The 14238-nt window shown below is 39.5% G+C and overlaps 1 protein-coding gene across 23 annotated transcripts in view; it reads right to left on the bottom strand.

The window, feature by feature from the left end:
• PHKB (phosphorylase kinase regulatory subunit beta) overlaps window positions 1–14238 on the bottom strand; it is a 226177-nt gene that overhangs the window by 118789 nt on the left and 93150 nt on the right. For all 23 annotated transcript variants that reach the window (XM_070061799.1, XM_070061798.1, XM_008248369.4 and 20 more), the window contains 1 exon segment: window positions 9028–9091. In XM_070061799.1, coding sequence (XP_069917900.1) covers window positions 9028–9091 — 64 coding nt within the window.

The raw sequence follows: 14238 nt of genomic DNA, 5'->3' as shown, positions 1-14238 counted from the left end.
CAACAACTGGAGCTGAGCCAATCCAAAGCCAGGAGCCAGGAGTTTCTTTCAGTTCTCCCATGGGGGTACAGGGATCCAAGCACTTGGGGCATCCTGTACTGCTTTCCCAGGCCATAGCAGGGAGCTGGATTGGAATTAGAGCAGCCAGGACTCAAACTGGAGCCTATATGGGATGCTGGCACTGCAGGGGTTGGCTTTACCCTTTACACCACAGTGCCGGCCTCATTCCCCCATATGTACATATTATTAATACCCTACTTTACTGAAAAGGATGTGACACATGGCAAAGGTTTAAAATCAAGTCTCCTACACAAAAGTTCATGCATTTAATCACTAGGTTATAAAACTTCCCATGTGGAAAAAACAAACAAACAAAAACTTGATTAGAAACACAGGTGTAAGAGAAAACGTTGGGGTGGATATTTTAGCATAGTGGGTTAGGCCCCTGTCTGCAATGCTAGTATCTCATATGAGTGCTGGTTAGAATCCTGGATGCTCCATGTCCGAATGGCTTGGGAAAGCACAGCAGGACGGTCCAACTATTTGGGTCCCTGCCATCCATGTAGGAGACCTGAATGGAGTTACTGGCTCCTGACTTCAGCCTGGCCCAGCCTTGGCTGTTACGGCCACGTGGGGAGTAAACCAGGGGCTGGAGGATCTCACTGCTCTGTCTCTCCTTCTCTCTATGTAACTCTGTCTTTCAAATACATAAATAAATCTTTAAGAAAAGTTAAAAAAAAAAAGAGAAAATGTCAATGGGTCTGCCAACCGGGGTAATGAGCATTTAGCTATTAGCGGATTTCACATTCAACAGCATAATTCTAGGTAAACGTGGCTTCCTTTTACTGAAGACCTAAGTATTCAAAAACACAGACTGAGATGTGAATACAAAGACTGCTTCAATTATAAAAATAACCAGAGAAATATATGCAGAAAAGAAGAAAACTACCATAAATTTCATGTTGCTTCACTATTACTTTCTAATGTCATCCCAATTTCACACTGAAACTAAAATATCTCAAATCAATCAGTCACCTAGACTGAAACTTCAAATTTCAGTAGCAGCAGATCTTAGATCCAAACATCAGATTTACCAGATGGATATTTTCCTCATTATCCCAAGTTCACACATGAGTATTATTAGCTTATAAAATAGGATTTCTAATTCAGAACATCACTTTTTAAAAAAAATCTTTTTTTAACTCCCACAAGTGAATTAATAAATGAACGGGGAAGGAGTGAGGCTGTCTCTCAATGGCCAGATTGATGCAAAACTCTCCTTTCTGTCATTTGAGAGTCCCAGCCTCCCTACTCTTTCAACAAAGCTTTATGCAGCAGCTGCCTGGGGCAGAATACCACACACTCTGCTTGGAGGAAAACAAGCAAGGTCAGACACGGCCTGTGCTCTCAAGGAGCTGACCCTGGTGACACACAATCTTGAACAAGACATTTATTAAAGAAACAGAAAGGCCATGCACGGCAATACACGACTAAGCACCACATGGCTTAGATGGAATCATAATTATAGTACATCCCCAGGGAAATTTGGGCATTTTATGGAGAAGGTGAGAGACAAAGTTAGAATCTGAATTTTGGAGGAAACAGAAGCAAATAGGATGGTTGGAACAAAATAGCAGGAAAATAAATGGGTATACATACATTAGAAGCCCATAAATACACAAATTAATATGAGCTATAATGGATCTTTAGGTCGATAATTAATAAAGCTAATTTTATGCCAAACTGTCAGCCTAGAACTGAATTCTTAAGATAAAATTTGTGTAGGATAATGTAAAAATAATGAAGTAAAATGCCAAATTTGGCAATTCTTGCTGTTATATGATTAATGTAAACTGCCAGCTTCTATTTTCTAGCTACACATAAATCGCTTATTTATCTAATTTCATCAAGTGATTAAGGCCTCAGTTTTCCTCTGCCAGCCTTTAGGAGACATGCCCAATGAGAAAAATAAACTCAGAATGTTAGCATATTTTAACACTGAAGTCAAAGGCTAGCTAACTTTGTTATTTGCTGTTCTCTTAGAAAAATACACCATAGCCTAGGCATTACTGTCCACATTTCCACAACAGTAACACTATCCAGGTGATGGGCAACTATCGTCCATTCAGAAGCAAGTCTTTTTAAAAAGTTGGAAAGGAGAGTTCACACATGGAGTTAATTATCACCTACTTTAAATCACCAGCCACATTAATTTTAGGCCTGCAAATTTCAAAGGAAGTTAGATGTCTGTACTGCTTTGAACACTTTGCATAACATGAGCAATCTCTCTAGTCATCACCTTTTAGATTTTGGCATCAGCTCATTTGTCAGTATCTTGATTTCTCCAATTAAAGACAGGAGTATGAAAGGATGTTTTACATGTATATGTCACTTCAGAGAATCTGATTAACTTTGGATATTTTATTTTCTTCTACCATTGCTTAAAATCATCACAACTCTGCTATAATATCCTCACTCCACTTAAAGAACATATTTTAAGACTGACAGCTCAAAGTTTTCTCCCCAGCTGGGTTTCTGTAATTGTTTTTGCCATAGTGAAAGCACTAGAAGATTATTCTGCTTGACCAGTGTCATGTGGATTTGAATGCTAATGATGGGGAAGGGCTTCACTGACCCAACTATTCCTTCCGTCAATTCCCAAGTCCAGAACAAACACTTCTGTGTTGGTCTCTAAGGTCAAATGTATCATCTATAACCCCTGATCTCAACAGTCTAAGTGAAAACTGAAATGATTTGTAGGTTTGTCTAGGTCTTTCTCTTCCTGATTTTTTTTTTTTTTTTTTGACAGGCAGAGTGGACAGTGAGAGAGAGAAAGAAACAGAGAGAAAGGTCTTCCTTTACCATTGGTTCACCCTCCAATGGCTGCTGCGGCCAGCGCACTGTGCTGATCCGAAGGCAGGAGCCAGGTGCTTCCTCCTGGTCTCCCATGGGGTGAAGGGCACAAGCACTTGGGCCATCCTCCACTGCACTCCCTGGCCACAGCAGTGAGCTGGCCTGGAAGAGGGGCAACCGGGACAGAATCCGGCGCCCCGACTGGGACTAGAACCCGGGGTGCTGGCACTGCAGGCGGAGGATTAGTCTATTGATCCGTGGCGCCGGCCTCTCTTCCTGATCTTAAGCACTTCACTGAGCCTACCCAATGGACTTGTTGCCTTCATATAGGACCAAAAATTAAATAACATGAAACTGATCAGCAGATCTACTCTACACAATCTTTTTTCTTTTTTTTTAAAGATTAATTTATTTACTTGAGAGGCTGAGTTATACAGAGAGAGAGAGACAGAGAGAAAGGTCTTCCATCTGCTGGTTCACTCTCCATAGGCTGCAACGTCTGGAGTTGTGCCGATCTGAATCCAGGAGCTTCTTTTCTGGGTCTCCCATGCTGATGCAGGGGCCCAAGCACTTTGGCCATCTTCTATTGCTTTCCCAGGCCATTACCAGTAAGATCCTGCTCACATACTCATAAAAGAATTATCAAACAACAGAGAAAAATGAACCTCAGCATTAATTTTCAGAGTTTCAGAAGAGCACAGCTGAGACTCAAATCCAGAAATTATATTGTTGCTTACTATGTGTATGATATTTGATAAATTTGCTTTAAATACTATTATTAAAATATTATCAAATATTACTTAAATGCATGAACATATTTGTCAGTATATTTATATAGAATATATTTGAGACCATAATGAAATACATGATTCCCATACTGAAGGTCACATAAGTATGTTTTTATGTTTCTAAATGTGATTCTGCTCTAAATCAGTCTTCATGGTAAACCAATCACTAAAAGTTAGGCCATTTTATCACACTTAATTCTTGGGCAATTTCCCAAATAATGATTTCTGAAAACAGTTTGAAGTGAAGATTTAAAGGATGTTTATTTTCTTGAATAATATGGAAAATGAATGTTGGAAGAAAAAAAAAAAGACAGAGGAGCTACCTCAAGTCTCTGAGGCATAGGCCTATTCATTTTGAGAAAGAAACCTTTGGTCTCCAAAGTTCTATGACTCTTTTGAGTTGCCACCCATGGGCAAGCTTTTGTAAAGCTCTAAATTGATTTACTTAAAAACACAGGATCAAGTTCGCAAACACTGCACCCAACAATCTAGAACTAACTGAATACACACATGATCTGAATTCTCCCAAGTTTTGAGGTGGTTTCTTTGGGAATTCCTTCAATTAAGAACCCTTTTTTATGTAAGTTTTTATCCTAGCTACTGACTTTTAATAAGATCACAACACTTTTAAGTACATGGAGTGACACAATAAAATGATTAAACAATGAAAAGATCACAACCAATATTAAATTTGCTACTGTTTAGCTGGCACTTTATTAATTGAACTGCTGTAGAGGTAGGAATGTTAAATTTCTTCAATTCTGCACATCAGAAAAAAGATAAAAGGGAAAAACTGATACTTATACTATCCTGTGAAAATGGAAGAAACTCTACTTGTTAAATGTAATATTCATGTGGCTTAAGGAATTATCTCTATTTGAAATAATCAAGGGATGGTGAATTCTGTAAACATTTGCTATAAAACTCCACTGAGAATGGACATGATCTTAACAAGGGTAAAAAAACTAACTCTGCTTAGAGCAGCAGTTCTCATCCTTAGCTGCACATTAGAATTCCTGGAGAGTTCTTAGAAATCTCAATGCCAAGGCATCCCCCAAAACCTAGTTAAATCAGAATCCCTAGGGGTAGATAGAGCCCAAGAGTCAATACTGCTTTTTAAATTCTTCAAATGATTCCAAGATTACAGACCGAGACACTAGCTGAGGAGTAATACTGCAGTACATTTGTAACATAGGATCTGAATGCACAGCAAAGCTATTCAATAGTTTAGAGTTACAGCTGAGCAGTGTATGAAAGCTTCCTGGGACCAGCAGATAGGGAGACTTGTACAAGAACCTTGCTTTTATGTATGAGGCCATATATGCAGTGAAGAGGATGCATACAGATACGAAAGCAACATGCACTAAGACCCAGGTACTTGAAAGGAGATGATATATTGTAAAAATAGCTGGACACTGCAGGGTAACAGCCAACCCTGACACTCAACTTCACTGAGTTCACTATTTGTTATGGAATAGAAGGCAGCCTAACAAGACCTGTTATCTTCCAGATTTCTGCTACATCACCTCTGGATTAGCTATGATTCTTCTCAGTCTCCTTGAGCTACTCTCTATGTCTAAAGTGCTTTCAGTCCAATCTCTTCATTTCTCATCTTTAGTATTACCAGTATTTCATTAATAATCACAGTAAGATATATCATTTATTAATTTTTGCAATGACTCTGCTAAATAAGTTGGCTTTTTTTTTTTTATTTGACAGGTAGAGTTATAGACAGTGAGAAAGAGACAGAGAGAAAGGTCTTCCTTCCGTTGGTCGTTGGTTCACTCCCCTAATGGCTGCTACAGCCAGCGCTTATCCTGGTCTCCCATGCCGGTACAGGGCCCAAGCACTTGGGCCATCCTCCACTGCCCTCCAGGGCCACAGCAGAGAGCTGGACTGGAAGAGGAGCAACTAGGACTAGTACCCGGTACCCCAACTGGGACTGGAACTCAGAGTACCAGCTGTAGGCGGAGGATTAGCTAAGTGAGCCACGGTGCTGGCCAATAAGTTGACTTTTATTAACACAAAAATATCATCAGACCCAATTATCAGTATCTATTATTATATGAGGAAACTAAAAATTAGGTTAATAATGGATCAAAGTCACAGAACTCACTGGTTGGAGTAAAGAGCTTAAAGTGATCCTCTCTCCAGACTTCTCATAAAATGTCACTGGTTAATGCCGTATCTATCTATCTATCTATCTGTCTGTCTGTCTATCTATCTATCTATCTATCTATCTTCCTACCTACCTACCTATCAATCAATCTGCATTGGAAATGGGTGACCCAGAGTCACCTCTTAGGCACCTAGATTGAGAATGAGGTACTGTTTTCCTCTTCCAATCTTCTTTATCATCATTCCTCATGCCCTGAATATACCCAGGGCCCATCTGCCAGACAAAGTTGGGGATGCAAAGATACGAGTTTGGATATGTAGGTAAGGGAAGAAAGGGTTGTATCATCACACTGCAAGCTGAAAGTAATTAAATTAAAGACCTGAGATACATAATATTTTAATGGCCTTAACAAAAACTGTCTCTTTTTGGCACCTCTGTGTAACTTCCTAAAAGGTACCTTCATCAACTGAGCATTTCAATAGCTTAGAGTTAATTACAATATTAGCTGGTAATCGCATTGTGCTCACCATCATGAGAATCCTTACAAAAACTGCTAAAGAAAATTGAGCTACTTTTTTATTTAGAGTGGTAGCTTCTACATTTTATTCCCTTCCATTGACGATTCAATCCATGGTCAGTTGATTAGACTTTCAGGATTTCTTTTTATCCCCTGAGAAAGTGAGATTTTAGATATCTGATTATAGCCAGTTGAGGGTGAAACTAAGATCAAATCATCCAATTCTATGGCTGTATATTTTATACAAATTTTCCTCTGCATGAGATATACAGCGATATAGGTTAACTGTAACCAACATGAAGACTGACATGAAAACACATGGTATATATTTTTAATAGCTTAAGTATTTTATTTGTTTGCAACTAAGCTTGTTTTTTTTTTTTTTTTTTTTTGACAGGTAGAGACAGACAGTGAGAGAGAGAGAGAGAGACAGAGACAGAGACAAAGGTCTTCCTTCCGTTGGTTCACTCCCCAAATGTCTGCTATGGCTGGCGCTGCGCCGATCTGAAGACATCAGCCAGTGCTTCCTCCTGGTCTCCCATGCAGGTGCAGGGGCCCAAGCACTTGGGCCATCCTTCACTGCCTTCCCAGGCCACAGCAGAGAGCTGGACTGGAAAGGAGCAACTGGGACTAGAACCGGCACCCATATGGGATGCTGATGCTACAGGCGGAGAATTAACCAAGTGAGCCACGGCGCTGGCCCCGCAAATAAGCTTGTTAACACTATATAATGAAAACACACAAAGAATAAGGCTGCAGTTCTTGGTTATATTTAAGTCAAAGATATTCATTAATAAGAGGATCTTTGAATATGAACATTCCAGAAATTTCTATAAGCCATCTGATCAGAACAACTGTCTCTGAATATGACCCTAGTTTGGAAGTACTGGCATACATTTGAATTCAATTCAATAATTTTTCAAAATAAGCCCTAATTAAACAAAACTATTCAATATTCAAATTAAAACAATTTTAATAAAACTTTCCTTTCCAAAAACAATAATTATGAAAACAAGGCATTTCGTATGATGTGGTCCTGAACAACTCACAGCGAAAACTAAATGTATACTTAATTTCCACCTCCTCAAAACAGACGCTACTCTCTGTTCCTCAGCCTTGGAAACAAGGTGAAGAACAGCCGGTCAGCAACGTCAGGCAGCGGGTTGCCAAACACAGCTCAAGCAGTTGAACATGCACACCTCATAAGAATCTGGGGGAACCTGATTCAAGGAGCCAAATTCAAAGCTGAAGTGGCTCCTCCCAAGTAGCAGTGCTGCTGAAATGTGATACCAAACTAGTTGTAAAAAGCATACAGTAGCCATATTTTGAGGTCAAACCCAGTACCCAGATAGGGAAAAAAAGCTTCAGGACGGGCAGCTTGTTGGCTTTATCTTGTATCATCACATAATCTGATCATGTGTGAATTTCACAAAAGATTCACATTGTTCTGCCAGTTTGGTTTTGAGGACTTCCTCATATTCCTCCTGAATTTTGTCTCCATAGTCCCCTGGATGACCACAACAGCACAGGCTGGTCCCAAGCACTTGGGCCATCTTCTACTGCTTTCCCATGTCACACCAGAGAACTGGATTGGAAGAGGAACAGCCAGGACGCGAACCGGCGCTCAAATGGGATGCCCGGCATTGCAGCCGGTGGCCTAGCCCAAACGACGATCATGTATTATTCCAGCTTAGAGAGTAAAGGTGGGCTGATCCTCCTTCATCCGGGAGGAACATGGAGAACCAGGCAATGGGAGTGCTGAGGAGTGTGGCTGACTAAAGTGCAAACTTCACTCTGATTAAGAACAACTTCTAAGTATCTCCACCTCTAGTAATGGCTATATTCTTGTTATAGGTTCTAAGAAAATTTGTTCCAGGGTTGGAAGGCACCCCTTGTTGCAAGGCAGGGCGGGCTGAGGCAGAGTTGGCAATGGGGTCTGCTTATGAAACTGCGGAGGCCCGGGGTTGGGCGGGGCAGCGCGCTGCTTTGGAGAACCGAGGCTCAGCAGGGCCACTTCAGCATGGCTCCCACGCCACACTGCCAAGGGGGCCAGAGGCACCTGGCGCTGGGGCGGAGGAACTGCTGCCCAACCTCCTGGTGCTCAGCGGGGCTCACAAGCCCAGCTGGCTCCAATGGCCAAAAATACAGTATGTAATGCCAGTAATACTTAAAAATGTGAGACTCCTAAGAAATGTATAGAAGCCTAGAGGGAAAAATTACTAAAAAAAATCAGCACACTATAAGTCTTCTTTTTTTTTCAAAATAATGATTTTTACCTAAAAAATTTAAATTTAACTGGCAAATCATTCTCAAAGGAAAGCTTGTTCAAGCATGAGCTGCAACATAAACTTCAGACATTCTCTGATTATACAAAACTAACTTTTATTTATAAGTATATTTATTTGTTTTTATTTATTTGAAAGGCAGAATGACACAGCAAGAAGGACAGGGAGACAGATCATCCATACCTTGGTTCACTCCCCAAATGCCCACAACAGCCAGGGCTGGGCAAGGCCAAAGCCAAGAACTGGGAACTCCATCTGTCTCTTGCGCAGGCAGCAGAGACCCAGGTTAGCAGGAAGCTGGGTGGGAAGCAGAGGCAGGGCCCGGTTCCAGGCACTCTGATATGGGGTGTGGGTGCCCATGCAGTCCCTGAAGCTGTAGTGCCACCTACCCTGGAAATTACTTTTTAGATGAATAGCTAAATTAATTAAACATATATTTCAAATAACCAAAGCTTTATTTCTTACCTGATTGCCAAAGAGGTTGAATCCATTAATAGCTTCCAAAGCTGCTTTTGCTAAGCCAACAGAGCTAGAATAGAAAAGGAAATACTTTATTACTGTGAAATATCAGGCTATAAAATAGGAACCATTACTTGATGAATATTCACAAGCAAGTTTCTTTATTAACACTTATAACAACTTCCATAAGAAGAATAATGTCCAAGAGACCTCATTCTGACATTTCACTATTTTAATTTTTCTTTTTTATAGTTAATGATCATCTGGGGAAAATATTTCTAGGTTCACCTTGATCTAAACTAATGGTCATCCTATTGATGGAAGCAGTTTTAATTCCAGTATCATTTCTATTCACCAGCTCAACCAAAAAAGATGAACTTTAGAGGAAGGTGTATTATGATGATATGTGCAGTAATTACCAGGTTGAGCATCATTAGTTTAGATCAATGTAACAGAGCTTTTGATGTCAACTCTGAGCCTTAAAAAAGATTTTGCACATGTTACACTTATCCTACTGGTTTAATGTACCCATTCAAATATTCTTTTCCGAGGACCCAATGAAATAGTCATTACTTCATGCTCACAGAATAACTGATGAGCTTTCCTCTCATTTTTTGCTATATTCTTCTCTCTGTTAGAAAATGAGTACCATTTTCCTTAGTGGCCTAATCTTTTGGCCTCTCAAATGCCACATACAAAACTGCCGGAAAACGGGAACATCCATTTCATTAATAATACAACACTGTCATTTCACAAATATCTCCCTTTAAGTCCTTTTGATCACTATGCTGTTTATTTTACTTATTGCATTTTTAAAGTTTTACTCAAAACAACTGCATATATCATCAATATCATTTAAAATTAATGATATGTCATCAAATCTGCACCTCTTTAAAGCAGTGATTATAAAAGGGTCCCCAGAGCACCAGCAGAGGCAGCAGCATTACCGAGAACTTGTGAGAAACCCCAGTTCTCATTCCTCTGAGTAGGGCCCAACAATGGGCAATAAAAAGCTTGTCAGATGTTTAATTGCACACTAAATTTCAGAACCATTCTTCTAAGCTATTTATGTCATCATGACCTACATTTTCTATAGTAGTTTACATGAGCTGTTCTCAGGCAAACATTACTTTTATTACAGGATAGTAAATAGGTCAGACACTTACTTTAAAAATACATGAATGGGAAGATGCACTAAGCAAATTTTTCTCACCAAGTACAACCAAAAAAAATCTTGTACATTTTATAGAAAACATACATAAGATGGTTCAGAAAGACAAAGAAGGATATGGAATAACACTGTCATAAGTTCCCCAGGTTTCCCTCTTGCCTTATATACCACACTTAAACATGAAGAGGCAAACAACTGGGAAATACCATCAGTAGCAAAGAAAAGCCTCAATAAAAGTTTGGTTTCTCTAACCAAAAGACTGAGGAAAGGCAGCTTAGAAAACTGTTAGATGACAACCACTGAGGAAAAACTGGATCCTACCCCACTGACTTCTACATGCATGGGTCTATTATGAGGCATTATGCTCAAACCTCTCCTCCTCTCCATATCAGCCATGGTGATTTCAGACAAGAAAAAGGATGACATCCTTGACTGCCCAAGACGAATGTTAAGAACATCTTTCACCTCAGTTGAGACTACATGGAGAGCCTCTACTTTCTCCCCCACCCAGCAGTGATGAAGTGAACCTCTGCCTTGCACAAGGATGGTTTCACAGAGGCCCTATGGAAAGGTGTCTTTCCTCCTGTCACATATATGGAAGCCAATGGGAACCAGTAATGATGCATTCTTATCAGCTGAGGGCTGATCCTTCCAGATCCAGCAGTACTGAGGTGCCTCCATCTTGGATTTCAACAAAAAACTTGTTCTTACTATCCCAACCTGACAGTGATAAGGTTTGTGTCCCTACTTTCTCTTGACTGTGCAACGTGAAAAACAAATAGTTAAAACATAAAGTTGAAAAAAAAACTCCAGGGTCTTAGAATACTCAAAATTTCCACTACTCAATCAAAAATCACTCATACTGAGGCTGGTGTTGTGAATTTGTGGCAGCATCCCATCTCAGAATATCAGTTTGTCCCAGTTGCTCTGATTCTGATCCAACTCCTTGATAATATGCCTGTGAAAGTAACAGAAGGATAGCCCAAGTCCTTGGGCCCTGCGATCCAGGTGGAAGACCTATTTGGAGTTCCAGGCTCCTAGCTTTGCCTGGCCCAGCCCAACCATTTGCCATTTGTAGAGTAAATCAGCAGATGGAAGAATCTTGCTCTTACTCTTGCTCTCACTATCTCTCTGTGTCCCTCTTCCCTTCAAATAAATTATCTCAAAAAAATCATTTATATTTAGAACCAATAAAATCTCAAATCAAATGAAAAAGGAGAATCAGCAGTTGCTAATTGTAAGAAGAAAGAGATGTTAGAATGATCTCACAAAGATTTAGAGCAGCTATTGATAAAAATGCTTCATTAAACAATTATGAATACTTCAATAAGCTTGAAATGAGTGAAAAACAAGTAAAAACACAAAAACTAAAGTTAGAAAAATACAATGTCCCATCCAGTATTTTAGAAATGAAAAATATAGTAAATGGGAAAAAAAAAAAAAAAGCTCAATGGGCAAACTCAATGGCAGAATAAAAGGGGATGGAAAAAAGAATAAATTAGAAGACAGAATGTTTGCAATCTTCTAATCTGAACAAAGAGAAAACATACTTGAGAAAAATGAACAGAGCCTCAGGGAACTACGAGAACATAACAGAAGATCCAACACTCATGCCATCAGAGCTACTAAAGAGAGATTAAGAGGGCAGTATCAAAAAGTGCTTAGAAAAAAAATCTGAATTTCTAAGAACCATAAAGCTGTAGATTCAAAAAGCTGAATTAAACTCCAAGAGAAGACGGTCAAAAATATCTGTGCTAAGACACAGCATGACTTGTGAAAACTAAGAACAAAAAAAATCTGGAAAGCAGCCAGACAAGACAGCTGGGGGTGGGGGCAAAGGATAAAATGACAGTTTTGATTGCTTATGAGAGACTATGAAGGCTAGAGGATGTGGCACAAGAGCTTCTAAGAAATGAAAGAAAAAAACTACCAACTCAGAAGCTTTTATCAGTAAATATATTCATTAGGAAAAAGGGGGAATAGAATGACATACTGTGTTCAATGCAGTCTATGTAAAAATGAAAAGCTGATCCTGAAATTGACATAAAAATGTGGGGGACTCACACTACTCAAAACAATAGCATTAGAGTACTCACACTTTTTCAATTTACTCACACTTTCAAAATTTACTACTAAGCTGCAATAATTGAGATACTGTGGCTCTGGCATAAGGATAGACATCGAGATCAATGAAATAAACAGCCCCCAAATAACTCATAATTCTCTGGTCAACTGATTTTGAGAAAAGCTCAAAGACAATTCAATGGGAAAGAAATGTCTTTTAAACAGATATTTCTAGGGCAACTCGATAGCCTACATGCAAAGGAATGAATTTGGACTCTTACCTAACACCAACTGCTTCAGTGCCACTGTTAGAAAAGACTCTTTCCTCTGTTAGAGGTTTGTAAGTGGGTCTGTTTCTGAGTTCTATGTGCGTATCTCTGCCAGTACCACAGACTTGGTTTCTGTATTTACATGATGTCCGGAAATTCGAAAAAAACTATTCTTCCCACTTTATTTTCTCTTTTCTGAAATTTTTAACTATTGTATTTGCTTTTGTAGTTTATTTTTGTAGTGTATCTTATTTTCCTTTTAATGTTTATGAGGCCTATTTTGATAGCTCTTGTTTTATTCCTAATATTGGTCGTTTGTATCATCTTATTTCTATGTCTGTCTTGCTGGAAGTTTGTCAGTTTTAATGATTTTTTCGAGAAACAGCTCTTTGTTTCATCATTTCTTTCCTTTTTTACTATTTTGAATTTCACTGACTTCTGCTCATAATTTTGTTTGCTTTGACTTATTTTGCTCTTTCTAGATTCTTAAAGGCTTAGTTATTTGATTTCAGACTGAGAATGGGAGAGGGAGGAGGAGGTGTGGTAGGAGTAGAGGTGGGAGGGCGGGTATGGTGGGAAGAATCATTATATTCCTAAAGTTGTACTTATGAAATTTGTACTCATTAAACAACAGGTTTCTTTGAGGGAAAAAAATTAAAAAATTAAAAAAAACACTTCTAGGGTTTATCTAAAAAAAACTAAATAATTCAAGAAGTTGGAATGAAGAGATACTAGCAAACCTAGAGTTCAAACAGGGCAGATCAAGATGGGTCTCACCAAAGCATTAAACTAAATCCAGCTGCACTAATCATTAAACAAAGATATCTTGGAAATGGAATACAAGTTTATAGCTTGCTTCTCCTTTCTTTCAAGATTTATTTTTTTTTTTGTTTGTTTGAAAGTAACAGAGAGGAGGGGAAAGAGGGAGAGAGAGGGAGAGAAAGGGAGAGAGAGGGAGAGAGGGAGAGAGAGAGAGAGAATGAATTTCTTTCATCCACTGGTTCATTCCCTAAATGGCTGCAATGGCCAGGGCTGGGCCAGGCCATAGCCAGGAGCCCGTGGGTGCAGGGGCCCAAACACTTGTGCCATCTTCTGCAGCTTTCCTAGGCACATTAGCAGGGAGCTGGATGGGAAGTGCAGCAGCTGGGTTTTGAACCAGCATCCATGTGGGACTTTGGCGTACCAGGCAGAGGCTTAACCTGCTATGCCACAATGCTGGCCCCTAGACTGCAGTTCTTCCAAACTTTAGAAAAACTTTTAAAGACCATAAAATACACAGGGTAGTTAAAACAACTTTAGGTGCAGCCAAATGATTTGGAATCAAGGTCTGGTTCTACTACTGACTAGTGTGATTTAAGGAAATGAAGACAGTGAGGGGAAGAAAGTGGGACCATAAAACCTTCTAAACTTTAGTTTCCTCCCATATAAAAGGTCCAAATACATATTTAGCTCGAATACATACTCTATAACTTTTCAGCATCACAAAACGCAATTATTAAAGGATGGTTTAGCACAGAAGCTGAAGAGAGAGACTAGGGGGGCTACCGTTGTGGCCTAAAAGGTTAAGCTACTGTCTATGACACCAGCATCATATATGGGTGCTGGTTCGTGTCCTGGTTGCTCCACTTCTGATCCAGCTCCCTGATGATAGTGTGGCAAAATCGGTGGAAGATGGCCCAAGTGCTTGGGCCCCTTCACCCACGTGAGAGAGTC

This window comes from Oryctolagus cuniculus, chromosome 18 (genome assembly GCF_964237555.1).
Source record: "Oryctolagus cuniculus chromosome 18, mOryCun1.1, whole genome shotgun sequence".
NCBI classification, from domain to species: Eukaryota; Metazoa; Chordata; class Mammalia; order Lagomorpha; family Leporidae; genus Oryctolagus; species Oryctolagus cuniculus.
This window is presented reverse-complemented; position numbering and strand designations above follow the sequence as displayed.